Here is a 27,955-nt window from a genome sequence, read left to right as displayed (position 1 = left end):
AAATATTAAAAAATTAAAAAACAAACATTGGAGCCGCTGAGGATGTGGTGGTGCGACAGCGCCCCTAGCGGCTGGAGGCGGTACTGCACTCACGCAGGGCGTGATTGCGCGGCCCCTCCCCCTCCACAGCCGATCTGGAAAAGAAAAAAAAAAAAAAACTTTTTTGTATAGAAGGAATCAACAGCCGCCATCTTGTTGTGGCTCGGAATTCGGATTTCGATCCAACAGTGGCTTTTAGGTGGAAATCGCGCATCCTCCCCGCGCCGTGACAGCGCCCTTCCCGTGGAAACCGCGTCTGGACGTCGCGTCGGAGACATTTTGTGCGGAAAACCGCGGATCGGCTCGGCGGTCGTCGGACAGAAACCCGCCGTATATCTGATTTCCCCCTCCAGAGTGCGGCGATTCAGCCCAGTCGCCGTTCGGGAGCAGCATTGTTTACCGGGGACCTTTCGAAGGGGATTCGCGGACACACTGCGGGTTTTTTTTTTTTTTTTGTGCAATTTCGCATTTTTTTTTTTTTTTTTTTTTTACGGGGCTGCGCGGGTTTTTTTTTTTTTTTGCACGGAGAAATTTGACGTCACGCAAAAAAATGAGTTCTTTAAACATGTAGCGATCGCGGCTTCGCCCGCGGGATGCACAAATCCGCCTGATTGTCGCCGGATTTGCCGAGCCGACGTTGGGTGTTTTTTGTGTATTTTTTTCTCCTCCTTTTTTCATGGGGAATCTTTTCTTGGGGGTCATTTAACGGTAATAATGTGGGTGTTGGGTGTTGGATTATCATGGGGTGAATGGCGGTGGCGGAGCGGGGCGCTATTGCATCTCTTTTGAAAGACACCGACTCGCCACGGGAGTAGCTAGCTAGCAGTCAACTTAGCTGCGAGGAGGTATTTGCTAGCTATTAGCCGCTCGGCTAACGTTAGCTTGCTAATGTGCTAGCCGGGAAGGTTCGTGTTGACAGAACCGCCTCCCGCCGTTTCGACCTCCCCCCCCCCCGAAGTATCAACTCGAGCAGCCGGCCGGAGAAGATACGATGGCCGAGAACCTGCTGGACGTCGGACCGCCGAACTCCAAGCGTCCGAAGCTGAATTCACCTGCCCTGTCAGCGTCCGATGGACCAGGTAAAGGCCTCTGCGGTGCCTGCCAATTCATTATCCACATGAAAATATTGCAGAGTTTCGCGTCCTGCGTGTGTTTTGTCCTGCACGCCGAGCCGTAGATTTACGAAGGCTTTCCGGCCGGTGAGGTTTGCAGGTTCCGTCCCTTCGGTTGCTGTGGGTTTTAACGGAAGGTCTCGGTAATTGTGGTACAACCGATGTTTGCAGCCCCCCAAAACAAACCCCGGCGAGATCCAGCCGTCCGGTGTCAGCGGGGTGGTGTCTAACTGTCATGGAGGAGTTGCTGCAAGTGCAAACCCAACCACAAGCCCGTAACTTATTTTGGGGGGATGCGAAAACCCCAAAACACCTCCCCTTGGATGCATTGTGGTCAGGTAGCATGCAAAGTTGCACACCTGAGAGCCCCGAGGTATCAGCTTGGATGCAGCGTGACTGACAACTAGCAGATGTGTGAGGTGTAGATGTGCTTCTGAGTCACAGGGGAAGATAAAGCAAGGATCACCCCCAGGTGCTGACGAACTCCTGCCACCCAGACGTTGGGTTCGGAGTGATCTCCCAGTTAAATTGATTACACGGAGACAAACCCCCGAGGGCCAAAAGTCCCGCAAGGCGATCCCGAGGTTTGACACTCAAACTCCTTGAGCAAACATGCGGACCCTTCCGTCCACCCGGCTGGGTGACACACGTCGGTTCTACTGGAGGAGATCTCGCTGATTTATGCATAAAGCCGTGCAAAGTGGAGATCCGTGGCAGACCCCCGCCCCTGCAGAGCGCTCGCTCCCTTAAATTAAGAGGAATTCTAGGAAAGCCTCCGCTGCTAGTACTTGTGCATCATTTCATATTCGAGAGGAAATATGGAAGTAATTATTGCCTCTGCCCCAGCGAAGGATGAGCCCAATTATAAGACAACCCTCCCCTCTTTTTTTTTATTTTTTTTTTTTATAAGAACAGCCGGATAAATACCTGACACATGAACCCGTGATCCCAAGGTAAAAAGTCATTAGGATCGTATTTCCTCGTTGGCAGACAAAAAGCACGCAATTTTAGCCAGCGGTGAAACTTCTTGGAGCCAAAACCGGGGAGGCTGATTTGAAACGGCTCTCCGGTGCGTTCAGAGGAAACCTCTGTTCCTGTTCGCCCGCAGCCCCCGAGGTATTACCTTCTTAATGCCGCTAAACCCGAGCCCAGATTTATGTCCTCTTATAATTGTATGCAAAGACGCTGCGCGCTGGGATTAAGGCTCAGTTCAGATCAGCACAGTTTCAGATACCGACGGCAATATACCAGATCGCATCTGCGGTGATGCTGATACCTGGAGTTCCCGCTCAGTGTGCTACACTTCCTTTCTGACCGTGTAGACATGATTGAAATTGACAAAAAAGAAAAAAAAAACTTTTTTTTTTTTTTTTTAACCTGTGAAAGCCAACCTGCGGCCGTCATGGCTGGGAACAGGGAAACCTAATAGTCGCGAAGCTGGAATGCATTCGCTCTGGCCGCCCGCCGTCCCGCGATCGCCACGATTATCGCTGTTTGTTTAGCGCGATATTTTTCCTGGAAATAGCGCGGTCGGTTTCCCTCCCGAGATTTTGGAGGAGAAGAAAACTGAGAAAATTGGCTCGGGGGGGGGGGGATCCATCAGGGTTTCTTCTGTCTCATCCGCGCCAAAGGGTTTCGTAGCACGTCCGTCTCCGTGTTCTCATTGTAACCCATAAATAATCCCAACAGTCGGGGATGGCGAGCACGTCAAAGTACACAAATGCAAGGCAGGAGCTTTTTTTTTTTTTTTTTGTTTCCTCAGCCAAACACCGTCAAGGCTGCACGCCCGATGAAAAGTTATAAAATCAGGGTGGTGATTTGGTGCTCCGCCAGCTCCCGAAGCCGCCGGTTTATCACCTGCCACGGGAGCCGGCGTAAATGATAAATACCACTGCGGTGGGGGGTCGGGGTGAGCCCGCTCCCCCCCCCCCCCCCTTTTTTTTTTTTTTTACGAGAACGAAAACTCTGCTCTGGCCTCACACCCGGCGATTAAAAACGGCTCATCAGAGCGGGTGCCAGAAAATCAATGAACCGACCAATCAATGCACGGGGGGTTGCGAGGGGGGTATCCAAGGTCCGAGGGGATCCTGCTGCAGCGGCGGGAGCATCGATCGGCCAGTTGATGGTGTTTCCCATGACGCCCCCCCCCTCCTCCCCTCTCACTGCCCCTCAAAGAGTCACTTCCACACACTCGAGGTTCACAATGGACAGAGAAATCTCAAGATGAGCACCGTCTGTCATCTTCAGCAAAGTGTGTGTGTGTGTCTACCCCTCAGCACCGGACTGAAGAGCAGTTACTATTACACACACACTCGCCAGGGCCGCAGTGCTGCGACTGCAGAGTGACAGGTGCAGGAAAATGCACAGCCAGGAGACCCGCTAATGAGATATGGAAAGAAATTTCTGAGAAACTCAAAAACGCTTTGCCCGGAATCCGTCCGCAGGGTGTGAACGGTTAATCGTCCGATGGCTGAGGATCTCTGGACGCTGCGCCTGATGCCGCGCTCCTTCCGCAACCCATAACACCCATTTGTGGTTGTGTTTGCATTATACAGGGGCCGCCTGAGACCCAAGCGCACGCTGGCAGCAAAACCTTAGTCAAGGTCGGGGGTGTATCCTCCTGTGTGTGTGTGTGTTTCTGGATTTTTGTTGATAGGAGACGCTGCAGAAGAACACCTCGGGGTTATAAAAATAAACAGCAGCGGTGCATTTTGTTCGGCGTTTCCCGGCAAGCAAAGGCCACCTTTGCAGTCCGAGTCGGTAAAAGCGGTGGAAGCGCACTGTCGTGGAAATTGAGGTTCGTCCAGAAGGGCTCGTCGCAGTTTGACTGAAAACGACGGCCGACGCGCCGCCTTTTTTCACTCACATGTGTGTCTTTTTAAGTCATTTTCATGCTTTGGCGGCCGAACGTTTGTGCGAAGAGGAAAAAAAAAAAAAAATGTCGGGACAGTTGCAACAAATCCGGCTGTCGGGACAGTAGTGAGTTACAACGGTCATTAACGGCTCAGGCGTCCTGTCTGGAGATCACTCGTTAAACAGCAACCCCCCCACCCCGCTTTTATTTATTTTTTTTTGTAAATAGTTTTAGCCGGTTACGACTGGGACGTAATGGGCCCCACGGGACGGCCCTGGCGCGCCGCGAGCGCTAATTTACAACCGACTGAAACGCCCCGCGGCGCTCCGTGGCTCCGCCTGGACATTTGGCCGCGTCCCGCCGTAGTAAAGCCCAGGCTCAGTTTCCTCCCATTCTGAGATCTCAAGGCGCACATGGCGGCCGAGAGGCTCTGCGAGGGAGGGCGTCTGCTGCTGCTGCTGCTGCTGCTGCTGCTGCTGTCTGTCTGTCTGAACGTCTCACGCTAGTGTTTCAGTGCTGGACGGTTCTGCTAGCATTTGACGAGACTTTCCTCATGCTAGACCTGCACGGTTAGCTTTCTTCCTGGCTTCTTATTTGATTGTAACACCTCCCGGTGTCCGGGGGGGGGTGGGGGGTCCTCGAGCCTCGGTGTTACTCGATAGCAGTTTCCCACTTTCATTCCCTCCCTGTATCGGCCGCGTGATGCTAACATCAGGCTAGTGCTTCTGCATCGCAGCAAGAAGGTCTCCGGTTCAATTCTGACTGGAGAACATCCACAGTGAAAAATCATGGCTAGGGATCCCTGTGATTGACAGGCGACCGGTCCAGGATAAGTCCCGCCTCTCGTCCAATGACAGCTGGAATAGGCTCCGCCCCTCGATAAGGATAAGCGGTGCAGATAATGAACGAATGAACCAGAGAGGTAGTGCAGAAACCGGCTTCACCTCTAGTTTCTCGGCTCTTAATGTGACAAAAGCGTCTGTGCCTTTTCTGGAAACGTCTTAAATTTTCAGTTCAGCTCGAAGCTGTTTGTGAAAAATAAGAAAAGAACACCCAAAGGTTATCGCTCTGTTCTGCTTTGTCCCGCAGCTGTAATACATCCAAGTAAAAACTGTTAATCTAGTTTGCGGTGATTAATCTGACCACCGTTCACTCCTCTGTGTGTGTGTGTGTGTGTGTGTGTGTGTGTGTGTGTGTGTGTGTGTGTGTGTGTGTGTGTGTGTGTGTGTGTGTGTGTGTGTGTGTGTGTGTGTGTTTGTCTGCCTACGCCCACCTGCGCATTAGATCATAATAAAAGCTCGCAAATTAAAAACAAATTGTTTGCTTTGCCGTTATTAAATGCAGGACAAGCTAAGAGAGATAAGGACAGCCAGCCCGCAGTTCGTCTGCATCCCCCTCCAGCGAATAGTTAGCGAATTGTTTTTCCACAACTGTTTGAGCTCAAGATGAAAACCTGTCAATCCAGCCCCCCCCCCTCCCTCCCCTACCGGTGGGAAACCACAAATAGGCATTTGAGCGTGGAGAAAAACAGCAACAACTGGCTAATCTCAATAAGAGAAGCCGTCTCCTGCTATTCGCTCAAAGTATCAACAGTCGTCGCAACACAACCGCTACGTTCACATCCGAGCACGCCGGCCGTGTCGAATGGAGACGTCTGTCTCTCCGGTGTTCTGTCACTGGCTGTCTGCGGGGACCATTAAAAATATTCTCACTGTTAGTCACCGCCGTCAGCGCTCCCTCCCGCCGACCTAGCGTGCCTCTGTCGTTTTCTAGTTATTAGCTTTGAACCGGGGCTAATATTAGCCCCTGGATCTGGACGCGACCGTGGATTTGAAGGCCGGTCCCTTCCCTCGCTGCTGCATTCACAAAGTATCTGTCAGCGGTAAGCTCGGGTCTGATAAATATACTTTTAATTGCTAGCTTGGGACGGGGGCTGTATTTATGAATTCTGCTGCTGCTGGATGGAGTGTTAAACCATTATTCTTCCTCGTGAAGATCCGCTTTCATCTCCGGACAAATGTTTCCTGCAAAATGACAGAAAATCAGGAAACGCCATCTGAGACGCTTCCACGAGCAAGAGGCGTGTCCCCCAAATTTGAGCCCGTGAGATCGTCGAGGAAAAAAAATGTAAAAATGTTCAAACATAGACTTTTTCAGCCTCTTCCAGGCCCGGGATTTTAACCATTCCGTCATCACGGGAAAAGAATTTGAAGACATCTGCGCTTTGAGAACCTAGCGTTCCTGTGGGGTTTTCGAAGGTGTGTTGAAAACAAAACGATACTTGGACAGATTGAGAGGGGCTCGATGACGAGAGAACAGTCCATCCTGGATTAAAATAAATAAGTACAGTTAGCGCTAACTTTTTCTTTCTGTGATTAACTGAAGTCCTGTTAACCTGAATTAGAAACTCCAGGGTGTCGTCAGCATACGATGTGATGCTGGGCCATCAGTGTCTGTGCTGGATCAGTCAAATGGGAGCTGTTGGATTCTGGTGGGTCGGTAGAGTGGACGTCCTTCCACTGGAAGGGTTGATGGTTCGATCCCTGACTCCTCCTACCTGCATGCCGAAGTGTCCTCGGAAAAGACACAGTACCACAGATGTCAAACTTTGGCCCGCAAAGCTATACCAAGTGACGATTAGAGCTGGTTGCCGGGATGGTCTACAGTGCATGCACTGCTAATTCTACAAATCCCGGAATTTTCTGCTGGTGTTTTTGCACGAAAATCACAACAGGACCCATAAACGCCCTCTCCTCTGTTGACAGTAGTCATAGCGAACTTATGCTAATACTGGCACCCTGCTACTTAGGCAGAAAACAGGATTTTGCATGTGTGCAATATCAATTTATTTATTGTATAGTATTAAGCTATGCTTGTTCCATATTTTGTTTTTCGGCAAAACCTGTTTGGGTTCATTGTTCTAACTTTTCATTAAATATCAATATTGGCCCGTGACTTTGTCACAGTTTTGAATTTTAGCCCGCTGTGTATTTGAGTTTGACACCCCTACCGTACCCCAAGTTGTATGTCTTGTTTTGTTTCCTTTCAAAAGACGCTCTCAGGGCGAGCGCTGGAACCTGACAGCCTACACTTTGGGTTCGGGCGTCCGAAAACACGATGCTGCCCTGCACCTGGGCATTATTTGGCAATAGCATAGGGAAAAGGCGCGTCGCCTGCCACTTGAGCTTATGGAAACCGATCCAAACTGGGCCAATTAGAGGCGATGAACGCTGAACACGAGCGGAGATGCGAGTCCTGTTGAGAACAGCAGACTCCCCTCCATTCAGCTCCCAGAGACTCAGACGGTAAATAATGAATTTCGGGTTATTTATTTAGATTTGTACCCTGGCGCCGCAGTGGGTGATAAAGAATTGGATAGTCAAACTGAAGTGACCCGCTCACTAGAATTCAGGCATCTTCGTTTTACTGGAAGTTAGCATCCTAAGCTGTCAGATGTCGGTGGACTTACTGAGAAATGTAGTTTATTCTGCACTTTTGCTTCGAATATTTGATCTCTTGATTATTTTAGAGCAGTTGCATGTCGAACTCCTGGTAGCCCGTTGGAATGTGGCCCAACCTTTCGTTGACTAGCCTGGGCTCTGAATGTGTCGGCCCGGACTATTTCCTTCTGAAAGAGGCCTGCTGTGTCATCCTGCCTCCGGAGGGCCACGACGCGACGGGAGCCGCGTCTTACGCAATCCTTTTATGTGAATATCATCTATTTTCGAGGCACGAAAAAAAGTCGGCGGTCTTCAATTCAGCTAAATCATCGTTGTTATGTTGTTGTTTGTGTTTTTTTTTTTTTTTGAAATGGCGCGACTGAGTGGCTTCTTTGAAATATGGGATTGCTCTTCGGTATGCCTCTGCGTTGCATCTTCTGCTCCGAGTGCCCGGGGGCCTGAAACGACAGGGCCCAGAGTACAAACCCCATTTGGGGAAACGCTCTGCAATGACTCAACTCGTAAACCCGGCTCGTAGTTAAAGCACGTCACGAGAAGGCCGTGGACTTGGCGAGAAGAGCTAGATTAGCTCCCCAGCGCCAAGATGTCTTCTCACGTATTTATTTTTGTTCTGCTCGCCGCTCTCTCTTTCGATGCCGACACGCAAGCGTCAGGCTTCGTGACAGCGCACGTCCTTCCCGTAAAAACTAAGCTTCACTCCAGGGCGGGAAGACAGACGGCCCCTGACAGGACCACCACCGGCTTTTTATTTTTTGGCTTTTATTTTTAGACCCCGATTTCCACACTTGCTGCAGGGGGGGAGGTGAAGAGTTGAAAGTGTGCGCTATCGCTGGCAAAAGTTAAAAACGACAGGAAGCGGATGATAGAGCACAGAAAAATAGAAGCTGGGGCGGAGGGGGGGGGATTACTAGAAGTCCCTTTTGTGCTTCCATGTTTTGTGGCTTCCCCTCTGACGGCGCGTGATGCCGCCTAACCAAAACATCGCCTTGCATCGTTGGCCCGCGGCCAGGAGCCCCGGGGCTAGCGGGGGTAGTCGCAGGAATCGCAGCAGAAATGAATGCGAGGGACGGACCGCCGCGCATGTGGTCCGGCTGAATGGCGGCGAGTACGTCCATGCGGCCGCCGCTCTAAGAGATGGACGGTTCCCCTCAGCTCAGAACAAGCGTCCTCCACATGGCGCACCTGCTAGCATAGCGGATCCGGGGGATGGTGTACTCGGGCCAAGTGCCTCCATGAAAGCCCCGGAGCATCAGGCCTGAATCTCAATGAAGGGTTCCAGCGGCGGCGGATGGGAGGGAGGCTTCCTCCCTGAGGTATCGACCCATCGGCCCGATCAGAAACGACACCCAGCGTAAACATTGCGTCTCTTTATGAGCCCTCTGGCAACGTCAGCCGGATACTCGAGAGGGTAAACTGTGCGTTTTGGGGATTTTTGCATCTTCAATGCATTCAGATTTAGTGCTATTCGTGCGGCGGCTCCCAGCTTATCCTCTCGCCGTCTCAGTCGCTCGGAAAACTCCAACCCTGTTCATAATCAGGAACACTTGGCGTTTGTCGACGCACCCATCCGGGTATCCATCGTCCTCCTCTTCACGACGCCCTAATTGGGAAAAGGTGTAGGGATGACAATTGTTTACCGAACCCGTTCGATGAACGGAAAGAAAGCCGAAAGCGCTATAAAACGGTATTTATTATCCGGCTCTTAAAAGTCAGTGTTTGACCCGATCGGTCGCCACTCTGGGACAATAAAACCACAAAATCATTTGCCCGAGAAGCAGCCGCGCACTTTGCTGAAAACGGAGTGCTCTGCTCGGGTACCGTTCATAGTCTCCTCTCAATGAGGCTTTATTTTGAAAGTCAGATTGCGTGTAAATACAAGCTGGCTTTATCCTCCGCTTGTTGTGGACGAGGCCTCGTGCGACAGTGCCGGATCTCCTGACGTTGTTTCTTGTTTCTGGCAGATCTGGCCTCGCTGCCCTGGGATGAATTGGAGAATCAACTTCCAGATGAGTTGATCTCCAACGGAGGAGAAGACCTGAACCTGATGGGTGGGATGCCTTCGAACGGTGGAACGGCGCCCGGGGCCGGCGGGCCCGGAGGCACCCCGGCGGGCCTCGGCGGCGGCGGGGCCACGGTCGTCCCGGACGCCGCCGCCAAGCACAAGCAGCTGTCCGAGCTCCTCCGGGCCAATAGCACCTCCGGCATCGCGGGGACGGGACTGAGCTCGGGTAGCCCTCAGTCAGGAAATATGGGCCCTCAGCTGGGCACGCCACTGGGGAAGAGCCCCCTCGGCCAGGGGTCCCCCAACAACCACCCGTCCCCCCAGGCCCAGAAAGCAGGAACGCCCACCGGAGTAGCGGGGCAGAACAACAACAACAACACGGCAACCATGAGCTTGAACACAAGCGGCTTCAACCAGGCGATGATGACCAACAGTCAGGGCCACGCCGGGCTCCTGGCCCAGGGGCCCCAGCCCTCGCCGGGCCAGGTGATGAACGGTGGTCTCGGACCCGGAGCCGGTCGAGGACGGGGGGCGGGCGTGGTCGGCATGCAGTACCAAGGGGCGGCGGCGGGAGGCGCGGCGAGCGCCCTGGCGGAGACGCTCACGCAAGGCGGGCAGCAGATGGGAGCCCACGCCGGCCTCGGCGCCGCCCAGCAGGCGGGAAACATGAACAAGGTGAGTCGACCCGCCTCCGTCCGCGTCCGTCACCGGGACGGTGCGACTAGACGGCGGCAAATTGACAGCGGGGGATCCGGGAGGTTCGCTGCCTCGGGGAAATGTGGACCCACAGGAGCGCTTCTGTTCGTCTCCGTACGAGCGGGGAAGAACTTAATGTCTGATATTTAGTGAAAACTGTGCTGTTGGCTAAAAAAGAACAGATTTTCATCTGGATTTATTTATAAAGACACACACACACACACACACACACACACACACATATATTTATGATCCCAAACATTTTCGATCTGTGGAGAGAGAGAAAAATGTAGCCATAGCTGAAGTGTGTGTCTGTGTGTGTGTGTGTGTGTGTGTGTGTGTGTGTGTGTGTGTGTGTGTGTGTGTGTGTGTGTGTGTGTATATTTATGTTTGTGTGTGTGTGTGTATATATATGATATATATGTGTGTGTCTATGTATGTATGTATATATGTATGTGTGTATGTTTGTGTCTGTGTTAATATGTAGTATGTGTGCGTGTGTGTGTATATATATTAGTTTATTCTTAGTTTATATACATATATATTTATATTACACACACACACACAACCACGTTTCAGCTATGTTTAAATTTGGCTAAATGTATCTCTCTCTCTCCTGTGTATGTGTGCCTTTATAAATAAATCCAGATGATTTTTTTTTTTCTTTTAGCCAAGTAACAGCACAATTTTTATGAAATATCTTGTGTGCAGGCATTAAGTTTCACCCCATTTATACATACACACACGTGTGTATGTATATATATGTATGTATTTATGTGTGTACACAAATATATATTGCGTGTTCTGTGTGTGTATATGATATATGGTCCTGATGCATAATGATGTCATGACTTTAAATCAGTCAACAAAGTGCAGATTGACAGCTCTGGATTTTTGCTTCATGAATATGTAAACGCTTTGGAGGCCGTGTTGACGTGCCGTCCCCAGGGGACGGGCGGCGGGACGTTTCGCACCTTTGGTAGCTCAGGGGAAGCGCAAGGAACCAGTCGGGAAACACAGATCTGTTTTTTTGGTAGTTGTAAAGGTCTGTCGCCGTGGCGAAAGATCCCATCTCCGCCTCGCATTGTGTGTGACAGGCAGACGGTCACACACGATTGATCGATCGAGTTTATTACGAGTAATTTGATTGACGCATCAGTGAGAGCCGCTGGAAAGGAGAGCTTGTCTTCTCATTCATTGGATATTACCCGCTGTCCCCTCGGTTTGCAGTGTGTGTGTGTGTGTGTGTGTGTGCGCGCTGAGCGTTTCTCCGCGCAGATGTTAGCACGATCGCGATCCTCCGCGGCGTCCCGTGTTTGCGAACTGAGCGGGGACTGTTTGTATCGAGACGTCTTGGCTCCATCTCATATTAACTCCTGGAATTCTGTCGGCTAAGTGGTCCGCAGAGAAGCTCCCAACGCGTCGCTGTTGGAAATTTTCCATTTCTTCGCCGCTTCAGTTCAGTCGAATGACGCGCGGCGATGGCCGTCAGGTACAGTAACACCTGGACTCACGAGTTTAATTCGTTCTGTGACCGAGCTCGTAACTCAGTTTTGTTCGTAATAACTGAAATTGTATTTTAGAAATTACAAGTGGTGATTAGAAAATGAAAATACATAATTAAGAAATAGATTGTTGTTATTAGGTGTATTTACCCTGAAGATCGTAAGAAGAAGGTGGGGGATTTCAACGCTAAAGCTAACTTACTGGCTACACTCTTAATGCTACAATGTGTGCTAAAGCTAACTTGCTGGCTACACTCTTAATGCTACCATGTGTGCTAAAGCTAACATGCTGGCTACACTCTTAATGCTACCATGTGTGGTAAAGCTAACTTGCTGGCTACACTCTTAATGCTACCATGTGTGGTAAAGCTAACTTGCTGGCTACACTCTTAATGCTACCATGTGTGCTAAAGCTAACTTGCTGGCTACACTCTTAATGCTACCATGTGTTGCTAAATGTAACTTGCACACTTTCCTACACTTTCTGGCTAATCTTGAGTGAAGCGTCTTTTTAAAACCATCAAAACAACTCCTCCGACGCCTCATCCGTCGACGTTGCACCAATGTCTCCCGGATGATGCTCTCGGTCACGGTATCTCGCCGACAACAACTTCTCCGTATCTTCATGGTCGACTCCACGACGCTCACGTTTTTTCATGATTTACCTCGCGGTGGGCTCAGCCTCCAACCGTTTCAAAACACTCGGTTTAAAAAAAAAAAAAAAAAATCGACCGAGCTCATAACTCAGTCGCGTATCGAGAATCCCGATCTCGCCGTCCGCGCCCGGCGAGGAACTGTGCTAGTCGGTCAAGACGCGTTGACTCAACACCAGCCAGAAGACCGCGGCCCCTTTTCATGAAGGAGGGCAGCCCAGCCGAGCCGTCTGCCCCGGTGGCAGAGCGGTGAGATAATACTTGGCAGCCGTCCTGCCTTCCGATGTGTGGAGTGTGTCGGCGTGGGGAGCTGAATGAGCGGAGTGGAGTGGAGTGGGGTGGGGTGGAGTGGAGTGGGCTGGGGGAGGGGCTGCCTGCCTGCCTGCCTGCCTCCCTGCTCAGCTGTGTTGAACGCCTGCCAGCGTCTGGTCTGGTCGTCTCAGCTGGGTCTTTTTTATCTGGTCTGCTGGAGTGGTGCCTGAGGGGGATCCAGGATGGTCCCCCCCCCCCCTCCTCTCCTCCTCTTCCCCCCCCAGGCAGCCCCTTGGATGAGACAGCACCGGCCCCTTGATCGGTTTTGCAAAGCATGGCGGTCAGGGGGATTTAAACCCCGCTCCTCTCCCCCGGGGGGCCCCCGCATCTTAACGCGGGCATAAAGGTGTCACGCTGGCTAAGACCCAAACAATGCTTTTCCGATTTATTTTTAAAACCCTGCCGCGGCCATGTTCGCCGCGCGCGTTCCCGAGATGTAAAATGGACGCGGCGATTCCGATCGGAAACACCCGCGCAGCTTTCGGCTAACGTGAACGCAAAAGGGCCGGGCGAAGCAGGTCATCTAACGCCGTCTCTGTTCCAGATGGGCCTGGGCAGCAACGGAGGCCCGTTCGTCAACCAGCCCTACGGACCGGGCTCCGCCGGGCCCGGCCAGCAGCTCAACCCGCAGCAGCAGCAGCTCCAGAACAAGGCGGCGCTCGCCAACAGCTTGCCGCCGTTCCCCAACGAGCTGAAGGGGGCGGCCGTCACCAGCGTGCCAAACATGGTCCGTAACCGTCGCCGCGGAACACAAGCTATCGTAGAAGCTCAGTTTGTGGAGCTAGCCAGTTCCCTCCACCCTCCAGATCCTCCATCGGAACTGTCAGATCATTGATGGAAGCTTCTTCCGCGTCTCCGGGGGATAAACTAATCACACACCCGGCCGGTCGCTGGCTAACGCCGGATATACACGGCAGTCAATTTATGTTTTGTTCCTGAAATTTGTCAGGCGTTACTGTCCACGCGATCCGCTTCCCGTAACAGTCTGGATTTATTCTGCTTTTTTTTTTTTAAACGCTCTAATTGTTTCCAGCCAGTTTTACAAGCGTGAAGCCTTTGTCACCGACCGCGTCTGAACTGTCCATTCACAGTCTTCCTTTCTCGAAACACGGAAACTCGAGTAATCCGAAGTAAATAATGAGTCAAATGTAATAATGGGATGTAAACATGGCGGCGGTTGCCGTGTGTTATCGACAGCTCTGTGGCGTAGCAGCCAATCACAGCGCAACATTTCAGGCCCTGATGTCAGCAGATATTTCTCAGCGAGAGAAAGTATCCCTGACGCGTCCCTGTGTGTGTATGTGTGTGTGTGTCCAGCAGCCGCAGCAGCAGGCCGCCATGCTTCCCCTAGCCGGCGGCGGCGTGACGGTGCCGGCGGCGGGGCCCACCGCCGACCCCGAGAAGCGCAAGCTGATCCAGCAGCAGCTGGTCCTGCTGCTCCACGCGCACAAGTGCCAGCGGCGGGAGCAGGCCAACGGCGAGGTGCGGGCCTGCGCGCTTCCCCACTGCCGCACCATGAAGAACGTCCTCAATCACATGACCCACTGCCAGGCCGGCAAGTCCTGCCAGGGTGAGTCCAAGTCCGAACTCACCAGTTCATCGCTAGTGTTCCACAGAACAGCCACACAAGAAGCCGGAATAAATTCTATTATATATATATATATAAATATGCAGGGGCGAAAAAAAAAAAAAAAAGTATATATATATTTATTTATTTTTAATATGAAAAATATAATAAATATATTAAAAATAAATATAAATTAAAATATATATATATATATATATATATATTTATTTTTCGCCCCTGCATATTTTAATTTTTTTTTATTTTTTATATCAGCTTCTGGTGCAGGGTTTTTGACGGGGTGGCGGCTTTTCTCCAAACCATTTTTTTTTTTTGGGTCGTTTCTTCTCCCCCCCCCCCCCCGCATCTTTTCATCACTTTGTTTTCAAATCGCCACTCCCTCTTGTTTTTCCGCCGCTACAAGGCTTCGCTTTGCTCACGGAGAGAGCAATCCCCTCCCCACCTTTTGGTTTGTATTTATTTTTATAAATGAAGCGCTTGGAAGGGTCGGCGCGCGGGAACGGGCGGCTTCGTGGAGGATCTGAACCCTGATTCGCTCCTCCTCCCTTCACAGTTGCTCACTGTGCGTCGTCCAGACAGATCATCTCCCACTGGAAAAACTGCACGCGACACGACTGTCCCGTCTGCCTGCCGCTGAAGAACGCCAGCGACAAGCGAACGCAGCAGCGTAAGTACGGCGCCCTCGAGCCGCGACGCCGACCGTACGCGACGCCCGCGCCGACCTGATTTCTGACCCGAAAGCACAAAGCGTATTTTAGAAATCACGCGACACCAAGGTAAAGCCGGTTCTTCCGGTGGGACGGAACCGGGATCAGCCACCACCGCCTCCTCCAGCAGCCGGAGAAAATCTAAGGATTATCATCCGCGTGCGCTACGACGACGAGGGTCCGTCCTGTGCGGAAAAAAGGGGCGGCGGGAAATTAATCGGCGTGTAATTTCTAGTCAAAACGATGTCGGCGCTGCTCCGCCGGAGACGTGATCGCCGGCGCCAAGGGAGCGTTTATCCCCCCCCCCCCCCCCCCCCCCCCGCGACGAACACTGACATATTTATTCACAGACTCTCTCTCTCTCTTCACTCGTCTACCCCCTCCATCCCTCCAGCACGCTAACACAACTAGACCTCCGTGACACACACACACACACACACACACAGATGGAAAAGAATCAAAGCTGCAAAAGCCAGACTTTATATTTGGCCCTCGGGTGTTTCCACCCTCTTGAGATTAGTCTGAAGAGGAGCATCTTCTCATCAACGGGGAATTTACAACATTTTAACAGCGGAGGTCGGGTTGATCTAAATTAACGATGAATCGCGATTTAAATCCGGTCACGCACAGCGACTCAAAAACCCCGCTCGCCGCGCAACCGGCTCCGTCAACATGGCCGACTGTAAACAACACCTCGGGCCTCCCGACGGGAAGTTTGAAAATGACCCCCAGCGGGACGGCGGTGCGGCAGGAAGTAGTCGTCACGCTCCGGGGAAGTGGTTTTCCTTTTTTACCGAAGCACTTCCTGTTTAGAGTACCGCGGGGACGACGGGCAGGCGTTCTTCGGGGGTTCCTTCGACCGCCGCCGCGCCCGGGCAAACCCTCGGGACAGTTTGGCGCCTCCGATTATGTAAATGAGTCACCCTGTCTCAGCGGCGGGATGGAAGAGGGCCGCGTTACTATGACGATCAGCCTGGTTAAAGAAAAGAAAGAGCATGCTGGTAAATAAGGTGGAGTTGGTTTATTTTTGCATTCTGTACAACTTGTGTATATATATATATATATATAGATCACCTTCTGTCATCGGCACGTGATTATTGATAATAATCCCAATTACCGTAATTTTCGAACGATAAGCCGCGACTTTTTTCACGTAAACTAATCCGGCTAATATATAGACTTTGGGTGTGGGGGCGCTAACAAGCTTCACGCCGCTAAAACATTTATCCTCGTCACATCGGACCGATGACATGACCCGGAAATTCTGAGTCCGTTCAACTCCGACACGAAGAAGACGACTTTGACGGTTTTAATGCGCAGGAGGAAGCTCGAGATAGCGATCGGCTAGCGGCTTATATTGAGGTGCGCTCAATAGTCCGGAAATTACGGTAATCTAAATTCATGCTCGCTGGATTTTAAATGTGAAATGATTGGGCGGCCTTGGTGTGCGTGCGCTGAATCCGTCAGGCTCCTGAACGGAGAGAAACGGCCGGTTGGCCGCGGAGGATGGGATGTTATCAGCAAACATCCCGCGGCACATTCCTCGCTCGCCTGGGTTTAACTCGACTTCCTCCTCCCCCCTTTTCTTCCCCCTGCGTTTAATCCTCTTCGCCGCGTCGCCCGCCACCTTTCCTCGCCGCCGGTTTTCAAATGATTCCCCGTCCAACCCCCCCTCCGGTTATCTTCTCCGCGCCAACCTGATTCGAAACCAAGGAACCGCCGGTGTTCTGGTCCCCACGGCAGATCCGTCGCACCGGGGCTGCAGTAAAAAGCCAGACGTTCACTCAGATTTAACCCGGTGTCTCGTTCGTTTTTATCATTTATATTATCCTTCATCCCCCAGCCATGCTCAGCTCGCCAAACGCCGGCCTCCAGAACCCCATGTCCTCGGTGGGCGTGGGCCAACCCAGCGCGCCCACCATCAATACCTCAACCCCCATAGACCCCAGCTCCATGCAGCGGGCGTACGCCGCGCTCGGGTTGCCCTACGGCAGCCAGGCCACGGGGCAAGCTCCGGGCCAGCAGCAGGCGGCCGGTCCGGGCCAGCAGGCGGCCGGCGCGCAGAACGCCCAGGCCCAGCAGCAGCAGCAGCAGCAGCAGCAGCTCCCGCAGCAGATGAGACCCATCAACGCACTCGGTAAAACCCGCTCCTAAAAACCCGCTTTGCTTCACAACCGTCGGCTCACGTCTTCTCGATTAAAACGCAGGAAACCAGATGGCTCTCGGAGGCGCGGCCATGGGCGTGACCACTTCAGACCAGACCAACCTGCACTCAGACGCCCTCCCCAACGCCCTCAACACTAACAAGTCAGCCCCTCGCCCGAATTCCCCAATCGACGCGGCGGTGTAACTGTCTAACCTCTCGCCCTGTCCTTCCCCCGCGCCCTCAGTCAGCTGCTGTCGGACGGCTCGGCGGTGGGCTCCGTGGGCAACCTCCCCACGGCGGCGCCCATCTCCGCCACGGGCACGCGGAAGGCCTGGCACGAGCACGTCACTCAGGACCTGCGCAATCACCTCGTACACAAACTGTGAGCGCGTCCGGCTTGGCTAGCGCCGACCCGTTAGCATCCGCCGCGCATGTCGTTGGCGATTAATCCGATTAATCCCGCTTTTCCTTCTCCCCGGCAGAGTACAAGCCATATTTCCTACCCCCGACCCCGCGGCGCTGAAGGACCGGCGGATGGAGAACCTGGTGGCCTACGCCCGCAAGGTGGAGGGGGACATGTACGAGTCTGCTAACAGCCGCGTGAGTGTCAGGAGAGCCGTCCGTCACGTCCGCTTTGTGTTTTCGCGTTCAACTAAACCCGTCTGCTCCGTCTTACCCGCGATCCCTTCCCCTGCCCCCCCCCCCCCCACACAGGATGAGTACTACCATTTTCTGGCTGAAAAAATCTATAAAATCCAAAAGGAACTGGAGGAGAAGCGGCGCTCCAGGCTGCAGAAGCAGATCATCAACCAGGCTCCCATGGCCGCCCAGGGCGCCCAGCAGCCCGGCATCCCTCAGCCCAACGCCCTCGGCCCCAGGCCGCAGAGTGAGTCCCCCGAAATCCCCCCCGACCCCCCGAAGCCGCGCCGTCGCTGCCGTTTTTATTTACTTGTGATTTTTCTCAACCAGACGGACCCGTCCCTCTCCCCAACATGACGAATCAGATCATGAATCGCATGCAGGTCTCGCAAGGTACGTTCCCCCCGCCGTCACCTCCGCCTGCTTCCCGCGCCGGTCGGGCCGCTGTGAAGTCCTTCTCGGCTGTCGTGTCGCAGGAATCAACCAGTTCAATCACATGGCGCTGCCCAACGCCCAGATGTCCCAGGCGCCGCTGGGCGCCCGGGCCGCGTCGCCCATGAACCACCCGCAGCAGATGAACATGAGCTCCGTCCCGGCGGTGAGCAGCAGCAGTCCGTCTCCGCCGTTCTCCTCCCCCCCCGGTAGCGCTCGGCACCGAGTCCGCTCACGCTAACTCCCCCGCCCCGTTGTAGATGGGCATGTCACCCTCCAGGATGCCCCAGGCCCAGGGTATGATGACCGGCCACAGTAGCGCCAACATGGTGGGCCAGACAGCCAGCCAGGGGCAGTTTATCCCCCAGACCCAGTTCCCTCCGGGATCCGCCGCCGTCACGGCGACGGGCGCCATGAATGTCACGCTGGGCGGGCCGCCGATGGGCCAGCCGCCGGTGCAGGCCGCCGTCACCCAGGTGAGACGCAGCGCGCTAACGGGATCACTTTAGATCACCGCTAATCGCTAATGGGGGTCTTCAAATCCGCGACGTTTGTCCGTTTGACTTGACTGTTCGTCTGCTTATCCTACGTGCGTCTGTCCGCCTTCCCTGTGTGCGTGTGCGGCTGTGTGCACATGTGTGTGTGTGTGTGTGTGTGTGTGTCCTTCTCTCCAGCAGCAGCAGCCCAGCGCTAACCTCCCCATCAATGCACTTGGCCCCTCGCTGGGCCCTCAGCTAGCCTCCTCCCAAACCCCCTTGCACTCCACTCCTCCTCCTCCTCCTCCTCCTCCTCCGCCCGCTGCCTCCTCCGCCGCCGCCGCCACGGCCGGGGGGGCCACTAACCTGCCGCTCCCCCAGCCCTCCAGCCGCAGCGCCACCCCCACCCTCCCCGGCCCCGCCCCGGCCCAGGGCGCCGCCCCACCCTGCCCCACCCAGCCCCAAACCCAGGCGGAGCTCCCCGCAGCGGCGCAGACGCAGCCCCCGCCTCAGCCCCCCACCACACCGGTGAGCCCGAGCCCTCCGCATGCCCTCCGCAAAAACCCCCCCCATCCCTCCCGACTGTCATGTACCCCCCCCCACCCCTTCCGCCCGCCCCATCCATCTCCACCATTTTCCGTGGAAATGTCGTGTCCGTCAACTCAAGGGAGCCGTGAAATGAATCCGGGGGGGCGGCGTGGCCTCCGCCCTGCATGCCAAAGGAAGACAAGCGAAAAAGGGGGGGTGGTGGTGGTGGTGGTGGGGTTTATGCCGCCGTCCCGTCCTCACCGACGACCCCCTGTGTGTTTCAGCTGTCTCAGCCGGGCGCCAGCCTGGACAACCGGGTGCCCACGCCGGCCTCGGCCGCCAGCGCCGACCTCCACTCGCAGCACGTCGGGGCGGACCTGCCCGTCCAGGAGGTCAACGCCGACCCGCACCACGACCCGCAGGACTTCCAGGCCGGCGGCATCAAAACGGAATCCAAAATGGAGGTGGGCGGGACCGTTGGCGAGATCCCTCGCGAGTCTTTTTAAAGTCGGGGCTGACGTCCTCCTCTCGCCGCGCAGACCGAAGAGGACACCAGCTCCACGACGACGACCACGACGACCACGGCGGTGAAGAAGGAGGAGCCGGAGGAGAAGCAAGAGCCGATGGAAGTGGAGGTGAAAAAGCCGGAAACCAAGACGGAACCCAAAGAGGAGGAAGACGGCGGGGCCAACGGCGCCGCCTCCACGTCGCCCACCCAGTCGCGGCGAAAGAGTGAGTCCGACGGCGACCGGCGGAGCGCCACCGATTCCGGAAGGGAAGCGTAATTAACCCCCTCCTCCCGCCGCTTCCTCTCCAGTCTTCAAGCCCGAGGAGCTTCGCCAGGCCCTGATGCCCACCCTGGAGTCCCTCTACAGGCAGGACCCCGAGTCGCTGCCGTTCAGGCAGCCGGTGGATCCGATGCTCCTCTGCATCCCGGTAGGCGCCTGGCGGCTGCTCGCCTTTCACGGTTTCCCCCCGGCGGAACCGTTATTGTTCGCAGCTACTCTTTTTTTTCCACGCGCCTTTGCTTGAAAAGTGTGGCTGATTCGCGGGCCGAAATATTTAACCCCGTCGCATCGGACCGATGAAAACACACGAGAGAGAGGCTAAAAAGTGTGTGACGGAGGAATTCGGAGGCCGTTTCATTCCCACGCTGAAGGAGACGACTTCAGCGGTTTTATTGCGCAGGATAAAGATGAAGATAGCGGGCGGTGACTTCTCCTGCCAGGCACCTCTTCTTGTTTTTAACAGAAAAAAGCCTTTTCAGCACATGTTTGATTAAATATGCTACAGCTGGACAAGTGCGGCCTATAGGTGTACACTTTATTTTCAAATTTGGTGGATGTGGCTTAATAACCCCCCCGGTCCTCCCATGCAGGACTACTTCGACATCGTCAAGAACCCCATCGACCTCTCCACCATCAAGCGCAAGCTGGACACGGGCCAGTACCAGGAACCCTGGCAGTACGTGGACGACGTGTGGCTGATGTTCAACAACGCCTGGCTGTACAACCGCAAGACGTCCCGCGTCTACAAGCACTGCTCCAAGCTGGCCGAGGTGTTCGAGTCGGAGATCGACCCCGTCATGCAGGGCCTGGGCTACTGCTGCGGGAGGAAGGTGACACCCGAGGACGAGCCGTTGTCTTTTCGCTTTTAAAAAAAAACGTCGACTCGGCCCTCTGAATCCTCGTTTTGTTTTTTTTTCCTCCGCGCAGTACGAGTTCTCCCCGCAAACTCTGTGTTGCTACGGCAAGCAGCTGTGCACCATCCCGACCGGAGGCACGTACTACAGTTACCAGAACAGGTAACCATCCTGCGTGCGTGTGTGTGTGTGTGTATGCGCACGTGGAGGTATTAATGCTCTCTCTTAAGAGGCAGCGTTGACGGTTTCTACCCGGCGCCGCTCGCCCGGCGACAGACTAAATCATGTGCGGCCACCGCAGATATTAAATCCCACGCGCAGAAAGCCGCCCGTCAGCGGATCCTCTTTGTCTTAAACCGTGCGAATCCTCGTCAGACGCAGACTCGCCTCTCCTCCTCTTGTGTAACACGCTGGAATATAAGGCCTCAGTCGCCGCCGCCGCCGCCACAAACGGCTTTCATCATCCGTGTTTTATCTCTGTTGAAATTCCACTGGATGACTGCTGGCAGTGCGCTCCCTCGCGCCCCCTGCTGGCAGAACAGTGCAACTACATGCATTAATATTTTTTTTATTTTTATTTTTTCCCCGCTCGCATCTTCGCCGCTCGGCGCTCCCTGACGTCGGGCCCGCGTCATGCAGGTACCATTTCTGCGAGAAGTGCTTCAACGAGATCCAGGAGGAGAGCGTGACGCTGGGGGACGACCCCGCGCAGCCCCAGACGTGAGTTCGCCCGCTCCAGACCCCCCCAGCCCGGATTTTGAAATTATTTTACCGTCCGCGACGGAGGCGGGTCTCACTGCTGCGAACCTGGATTTAATTTTTTTTTTTTTACATCGCCTTCGCTTCTCAGGATGATCTCCAAAGACCAGTTTGAAAGAAAGAAGAATGACGTCCTGGACCCCGAGCCGTGAGTAGACCCCCCCCACCCCTCCGAACCTCTCTTTCTACCCCATTTGCAATCACTTCACCGTCTTTTTCTATTTATGTCATCCCACTCCGCGCCTGCCTCCCACATCTGGCTTTGTTTTCGTGCTTTAGCGCGCCCGCCGCATATTTTCTCTCCGCTGCGCTCAGATCAATCACTTAGCTTCTCTGCGAAGACCCCCAAACCCCCTCCCCCCCCCCCCCCAAAGGGAAGGAGGGGTGTCGTCGGCTCGGCAGCGCCGCCTGTCGAGCGGAACCCTCATGCCGTTTTTCCACGGGACCCCTCTGTCGGCAACCTCCGCGTAACCGAGGGATATTCCCGGACGAAAACGAAACACCGCAGGGTTCTTAAAGCGGTTCCTCCCCTCCCCAGGTTCGTTGAATGTAAAGACTGTGGACGGAAGATGCACCAGATCTGCGTCCTGCACTACGAGATCATCTGGCCGTCGGGGTAAGAGGTCCGCCTCCGGACCGGCAGCGGCAGCGTCGACCTCTTTATGACCGGAGCCGCTCCTTTTCGTTTCCCAGATTCATCTGCGACAACTGTCTGAAGAAGAGCGGGAAAACGCGAAAGGAAAACAAGTTCTCTGCGAAACGTGAGTGACACGCGGGAAGCGCCGGTGTTCTTCTTCACCGACGACGTCGCTCGTTCCCAGTCGCGGTTTAACTTTATCTTTGGTTCGTTTCCCTGTAGGTTTGCAGTCGACGCGGCTGGGAATGTACATAGAGGACCGCGTGAATAAATACTTGAAGAGACAGAACCACCCGGAGGCCGGCGAGGTGTTTGTGCGAGTGGTGGCGAGCTCCGACAAAACGGTGGAGGTGAAACCAGGCATGAAAGCCAGGTGAGCGGAAGCTAGCGTTAGCGTGCTAGCGTTAGCGCGCCGACTGACAAAAAGCCCGGTATGGTCCTCACGCGCTCTCCGTGACCGCAGGTTCGTGGACACGGGCGAGATGCCCGAGGCCTTCCCCTACAGAACCAAAGCACTTTTCGCCTTCGAGGAGATCGACGGCGTGGACGTGTGCTTCTTCGGCATGCACGTGCAGGAGTACGGCTCCGAGTGCCCGTTCCCCAACACCAGGTCTGTGCCTTCCGGTCCTCCCCTCCACAGGGGGGCGCCGTGCCACGCCGAACACAGAAGTGTGTGTTGAAGTCCCGCCACTCTGCTTTTCCAGGCGGGTCTACATCTCGTACCTCGACAGTATTCACTTCTTCAGACCTCGCATCCTGCGGACGGCGGTCTACCACGAGATTCTCATCGGCTACTTAGAATACGTCAAGAAGCTGGGGTGAGAACTTCTGTTCTGCTACTCAAGGCGGTGCCGATCCGCCGCCTCGCCGCCCGGCAGGTCGTGACCTCCGGTCTCCTCCCCAGGTACGCCCAAGGCCACATCTGGGCATGTCCGCCGAGCGAAGGGGACGACTACATCTTCCACTGTCACCCGCCCGACCAGAAGATCCCCAAGCCCAAGAGGCTGCAGGAGTGGTACAAGAAGATGCTGGACCGGGCCTTCGGCGAGAGGATCCTCCACGACTACAAGGTACCGTAGGAGAAAGGTCGCCCTCATGTTTCTGGGTCGGCCGCGGAACCGATGGCGAGGAGGTGTAACCGCGGAGATGTTCACGTCCGCTGCGTCTCCCCGCCGCCGCCAGGACATCTTCAAACAGGCGACCGAGGACCGTCTGACCAGCGCCAACGAGCTCCCCTACTTCGAGGGCGACTTCTGGCCCAACGTGCTGGAGGAGAGCATCAAGGAGCTGGAGCAGGAGGAGGAGGAGAGGAAGAAGGAGGAGAACACCGCCGCCTCCGAAACTCCCGAGGTGTCTCCAACGTCCCGCTTCAAATTTCTCCGATCCCTTGAGGTTTTTGAATTTTTTTTTATTTTATTTTTTTTTTCCCCGTCTCTGAACTCCCCTCGTCCCGCAGGGCACTCCCGGAGACAGCAAGAACGCCAAGAAGAAGAACAACAAGAAGACCAACAAGAACAAGAGCAGCGTGAGCCGAGCCAATAAGAAGAAGCCTGGGATGCCGAATGTAGCCAATGACCTTTCCCAGAAGCTTTACGCCACCATGGAGAAGCACAAAGAGGTCAGGCCGGGTTCTTTCTGCGCTCCGTGATAAGAACTTTTTTTTTTCATCGAGTTGTTTCACGTTTGTGTAATGTAAAGTTTTTTCAACAAATTCACAAGTCCCTCTCAGATAGGACAAGTTGCAAGAATTTCCGTTCCAGGAATCCGCCTCCTCCAGGGGAACTTTCTTAGCTCCCGGTAGGTCCGGATCGGTGTGACGCCCGCGTTAAGCTCCGCGCTAAAAGAACAAACCGCTTTACAAAGACGACGCCGTGGACGACCTGGATAGCGAAGCTTCCGCGGCGCTCATGTTCTGCATTGATGAAGAGGCGCATTAGCTGTTAGCCATCGCCTCCATCTCACGCTGCTTCTGTCCAAGTCAGTCGCAAGAAAACACCCCCCACCCCCCGCACGAAGTATCCGATAATGGGTGTGGCTAACGAGTTTCACCAATCATCGAGCGACAAGGTCGAAATACGGTTCCGGGAGCTGCAAAAGGTTCCCTCGGGTGGGAAAGCGGTGAACTTTAGAGAGGCCGTCGTTGACTCCCGTCTCCATGTTCTGCCCCAAGGTGTTCTTCGTGATCCACCTCCCCTCGGGTCCCATGGTCAACACCCTGCCGCCCATCATCGACCCCGACCCGCTGCTCACCTGCGACCTGATGGACGGCCGGGACGCCTTCCTGACGCTGGCCAGGGACAAGCACTGGGAGTTCAGCTCTCTGCGGCGGTGCAAGTGGAGCACCATGTGCATGCTGGTGGAGCTGCACAACCAGGGCCAGGACCGCTTCGTCTACACGTGCAACGAGTGCAAGCACCACGTGGAGACGCGCTGGCACTGCACGGTGTGCGAGGTGGGTTCCCTAGACTCCCGCTCTAGTTTCGACGTGGATTCGTCGCCGCTAACTGCCGCTTGGCCGTCTCCTCCCTTCCTCTCAGGACTTCGATCTCTGCATCAGCTGTTACAACACCAAGGGCCACGAGCACCAGATGGTGAAGTGGGGCCTCGGGCTGGACGACGACAACAACAGCCAGAGCGGCGAGGCCTCCAAGAGCCCGCAGGAAAGCCGGCGCCTCAGCATCCAGCGCTGCATTCAGTCTCTGGTCCACGCTTGTCAGTGCCGCAACGCCAACTGCTCTCTGCCGTCCTGCCAGAAGATGAAGCGGGTGGTGCAGCACACCAAGGGCTGCAAGCGCAAGACCAACGGCGGGTGCCCCGTCTGCAAGCAGCTCATCGCCCTGTGCTGTTACCACGCCAAGCACTGCCAGGAGAACAAGTGTCCGGTTCCTTTCTGTCCCAACATCAAGCACAAGCTCCGCCAGCAGCAGCTGCAGCACAGGCTCCAGCAGGCGCAGCTGATGAGGAGAAGGATGGCCACCATGCAGTGCAGGACCATGCCGCTACCGTCCCCGCCGGCCTCGGCGGCGCCCAGCACTCCCACCTCCCACGCCCAGCCCAACACCCCGCAGACGCCGCAGCAGCCGCTCTCCAATCAGCCGCCGACGCCCAACTCGGCGGGCGTCATGTCGCCGTCGTTCCCCAACGCGCCGCGTAACGGCCAGCCGCAGGCCGCCGTGTCCCAGGGCAAGCCGGGCCCGCAGGCGTCGCCTCTCCACCAGCAGCCGTCCCCGCTCCCCCAGCCGCCCCAGCCGGCGCAGCAGCTGCCGCAGCCCCCGCCCCTCGCCGCCGTCAAGATAGCGCGGCACATAGAGATGGTGGCCCAGGCTCAGCAGAACCAGCAGAACTACCGGGTCAACATGAACGGCATGGCCATGAACCCCCAGCAGCCGCAGCAGCGCATGGCGGGGCCCATGCAGCCGCCCATGCAGATGGTGCCGGGGCCCCGCGGGCCGCACGTCATGCAGCCGGGCATGGCTCCGGGTCAGTGGCCCGGAGCGGCGGGGCCCATGCCCGCCGCGCAGACCCAACAACCGGGGCTCGTCCCTGGCCAGACCCCGCAGCCGGCCATGACCCTGCAGCGGACCATGATGCCCCCGGGGCAGCAGCCGCCGCAGGGCCAGCGGATGCTCATCCCGCAGCAGCCCGGCGCTCGGCCGCAGACGCCCCAGAGGCCCGGAGCCATAGCGCCCAACGCCCTGCAGGACCTCCTGCGCACCCTCAAGTCCCCCAGCTCGCCCCAGCAGCAGCAGCAGGTCCTCAACATCCTCAAGTCCAATCCTCAGCTAATGGCCGCCTTCATCAAGCAGCGGACGGCCAAGTACCACGCCAACCAGTCCCAGCCGCCGCCGCAGCAGCAGGCCGCTCAGCCGCAGCAGCCCGGCATGCCGGCGATGCAGGCCATGGCCATGCCGGGGGCCGTGCAGAGGCCGGGGATGCCGGCGCAGCAGTCCCAGCAGCCCCCCGCCCAGGGGATGGCGGCGTTAGGAGCTCAAGGGCAGCTGATGAACGCGGCGCACAACCCCAACCCGCAGATCCAGGAGCTCTACCGCCGGCAGCTCTTACGACAGCAGCAGCAGCAGCAGCAGCAGCAACAGCAGCAGGGGGTGCTGCCGCAGGGACACCCCGGCCAGTTCCCCGCTCAGGCGCAGGGCACGGCGGCGACGTACTCCCAGCTACGCATGCAGCAGCAGCAGCAGCAACAACAACAACAGCAGCAGCAGCAGCAGCAGCAGCAGCAGATAGCCATGCAGGCCGGCGCGGGAGCCGCCGGCGGGCCCATGGGCCAGCTCCCGCCCATGGCTCAGATGGCCCAGCCGGGCATGGGGATGGACTCCGCTCAGAATTTACTGCACCAACGGATGCTCCAGCAACAACAGCAGCAGCAGCAGCAGCAACAGCAGCAGCTCCCCCAGCAGCAGCAGCAGGCCGTCCTCAAGCAGCAGATGGGCTCTCCGGCCCAGCCCAGTCCCATGAGCCCCCAGACCCACCTGCTGGCTGGCCAGCCCCAAGGTGGGCCGCACCTCCCCGGCCAGCCCGCGCTAGCCAACAGCCTCAGCAACCAGGTCCGCTCCCCCGCGCCGGTCCAGTCCCCGTGTCCGCCGTCGCAGCAGCAGCAGCCGCCGCCACATTCCAGCCCCTCGCCGCAGGTCCAGAGCCAGCCCCAGCCCTCGCCGCAGCACCCGCCCCCGCCGCACTCGGGGTCGCCGCACCCCGGACTCGGACCGCTGTCGGGCTCCATGGAGCAGGGACACCTGGGGACGCCGGAGCAGAGCGCCATGCTACCGCAGCTCAACACTCCGACCCGGGGGGGGCTGAACAGTGACTTGGGGATGGTGGGAGATGCTACAGGAGACACTCTGGAGAAGTTCGTGGAGAGATTGTAGCATTTCCGACGGGAACTGAAGAACAAAGTTTCGCTCCCAGGGTCCCCCTCCATCCTCCCCACCCGCCCCCCCCAACTCTTTATCCCAATAAGAGGGCTTTGTTTGTTCTTTCTAAGGTTGAGCGTTTTTGTACTGACATGTAAAGAGTTTCAACTGTTGTAAAAACAAACAAAAAAACGAAACAAAAAAAAAAAAGAATTTGGTTGAGGGAAAAAAAAAAACAAAACCGACAAACTCTGGGGAACGGAATAGTTTCCTAGCGGTGGGTAATTATTCTCGCTGAAGACCTTGAGGGATTTGCAACTTGCTTCTTAAATGAAATTTAAAATCACAAAGAATATATTTTTGGTTGAGACCAAATGTGTTCAATACTCAATTTATTTTTTGGTTTGTTCTTGGTATGGTTTCCTGCCTTTCTCATTTTTTTTTTTTTTTTTTTTTTTTTTTAAAGGAAATGTACAATTGCATTATATTATTCATATCTTTTTATTTTGTACCGTTGGAGAAAAAAAAAAAACTTAAAGCTTTTTTTTTGTGTTTAAACTGTAAAAAAAAAAAAAAAAAAAAAAAAAAAAAAAAATGTGTCTGGGAGCCGGGCCAGGTTTTACGTTCTATTCTCAAGCTGTCACTCTTGGCAATCGTTATCAGACGTCGTACCGTTAATCCCGAGATGATGCGTTTAGGGACACAACCGCTCCCTTCCTCTTTGCGTGTATGAAGAGCACTCAGTCGTATTGAAAAATAAAAACAGATAGGAAACGGGCAGCGGCAGGTTGTGTGTACACAAGCATGTATGCAGGCGCACATGAAGACACTGACACGAACCCTCACCATCACTTAAAGAAAAAAAAAAAAAAAGACAAACAGGCAAATAAAAAACACAAAAA

At 55.2% G+C, this 27,955-nt stretch overlaps 1 protein-coding gene across 7 annotated transcripts; it reads left to right on the top strand.

Moving 5' to 3' along the window:
• Positions 1-159: 159 nt before the first annotated feature.
• On the top strand, positions 160-27,955 carry crebbpa (CREB binding lysine acetyltransferase a). 7 transcript variants are annotated; one of them, XM_086142810.1, is made up of 31 exons: positions 160-1,118; positions 9,428-10,143; positions 13,179-13,361; positions 13,955-14,204; positions 14,773-14,886; positions 16,770-17,063; positions 17,134-17,233; positions 17,317-17,454; positions 17,555-17,672; positions 17,787-17,958; positions 18,042-18,104; positions 18,188-18,309; positions 18,404-18,619; positions 18,821-19,147; positions 19,432-19,611; positions 19,687-19,879; positions 19,965-20,083; positions 20,526-20,765; positions 20,863-20,951; positions 21,429-21,509; positions 21,640-21,696; positions 22,087-22,164; positions 22,242-22,309; positions 22,408-22,558; positions 22,649-22,795; positions 22,890-23,003; positions 23,090-23,255; positions 23,368-23,535; positions 23,642-23,803; positions 24,356-24,637; positions 24,723-27,955. In XM_086142810.1, the coding sequence occupies exons 1-31, from the start codon at positions 1,031-1,033 to the stop codon at positions 27,066-27,068; spliced, it is 7,542 nt and encodes a 2,513-aa protein (XP_085998936.1). In that variant the 5' UTR covers positions 160-1,030; the 3' UTR covers positions 27,069-27,955. The 7 variants fall into 7 exon arrangements, with proteins under 7 accessions (XP_085998936.1, XP_085998935.1, XP_085998934.1 ...); XM_086142809.1 differs by having other exon boundaries at positions 18,818-19,147; XM_086142808.1 differs by having other exon boundaries at positions 13,952-14,204.

This window comes from Fistularia commersonii, chromosome 35, assembly GCF_037954325.1.
Source record: "Fistularia commersonii isolate RoL2024-O1a breed Wild chromosome 35, RoL_Fcom_v1.0, whole genome shotgun sequence".
Taxonomy (NCBI): Eukaryota; Metazoa; Chordata; class Actinopteri; order Syngnathiformes; family Fistulariidae; genus Fistularia; species Fistularia commersonii.
This window is presented reverse-complemented; position numbering and strand designations above follow the sequence as displayed.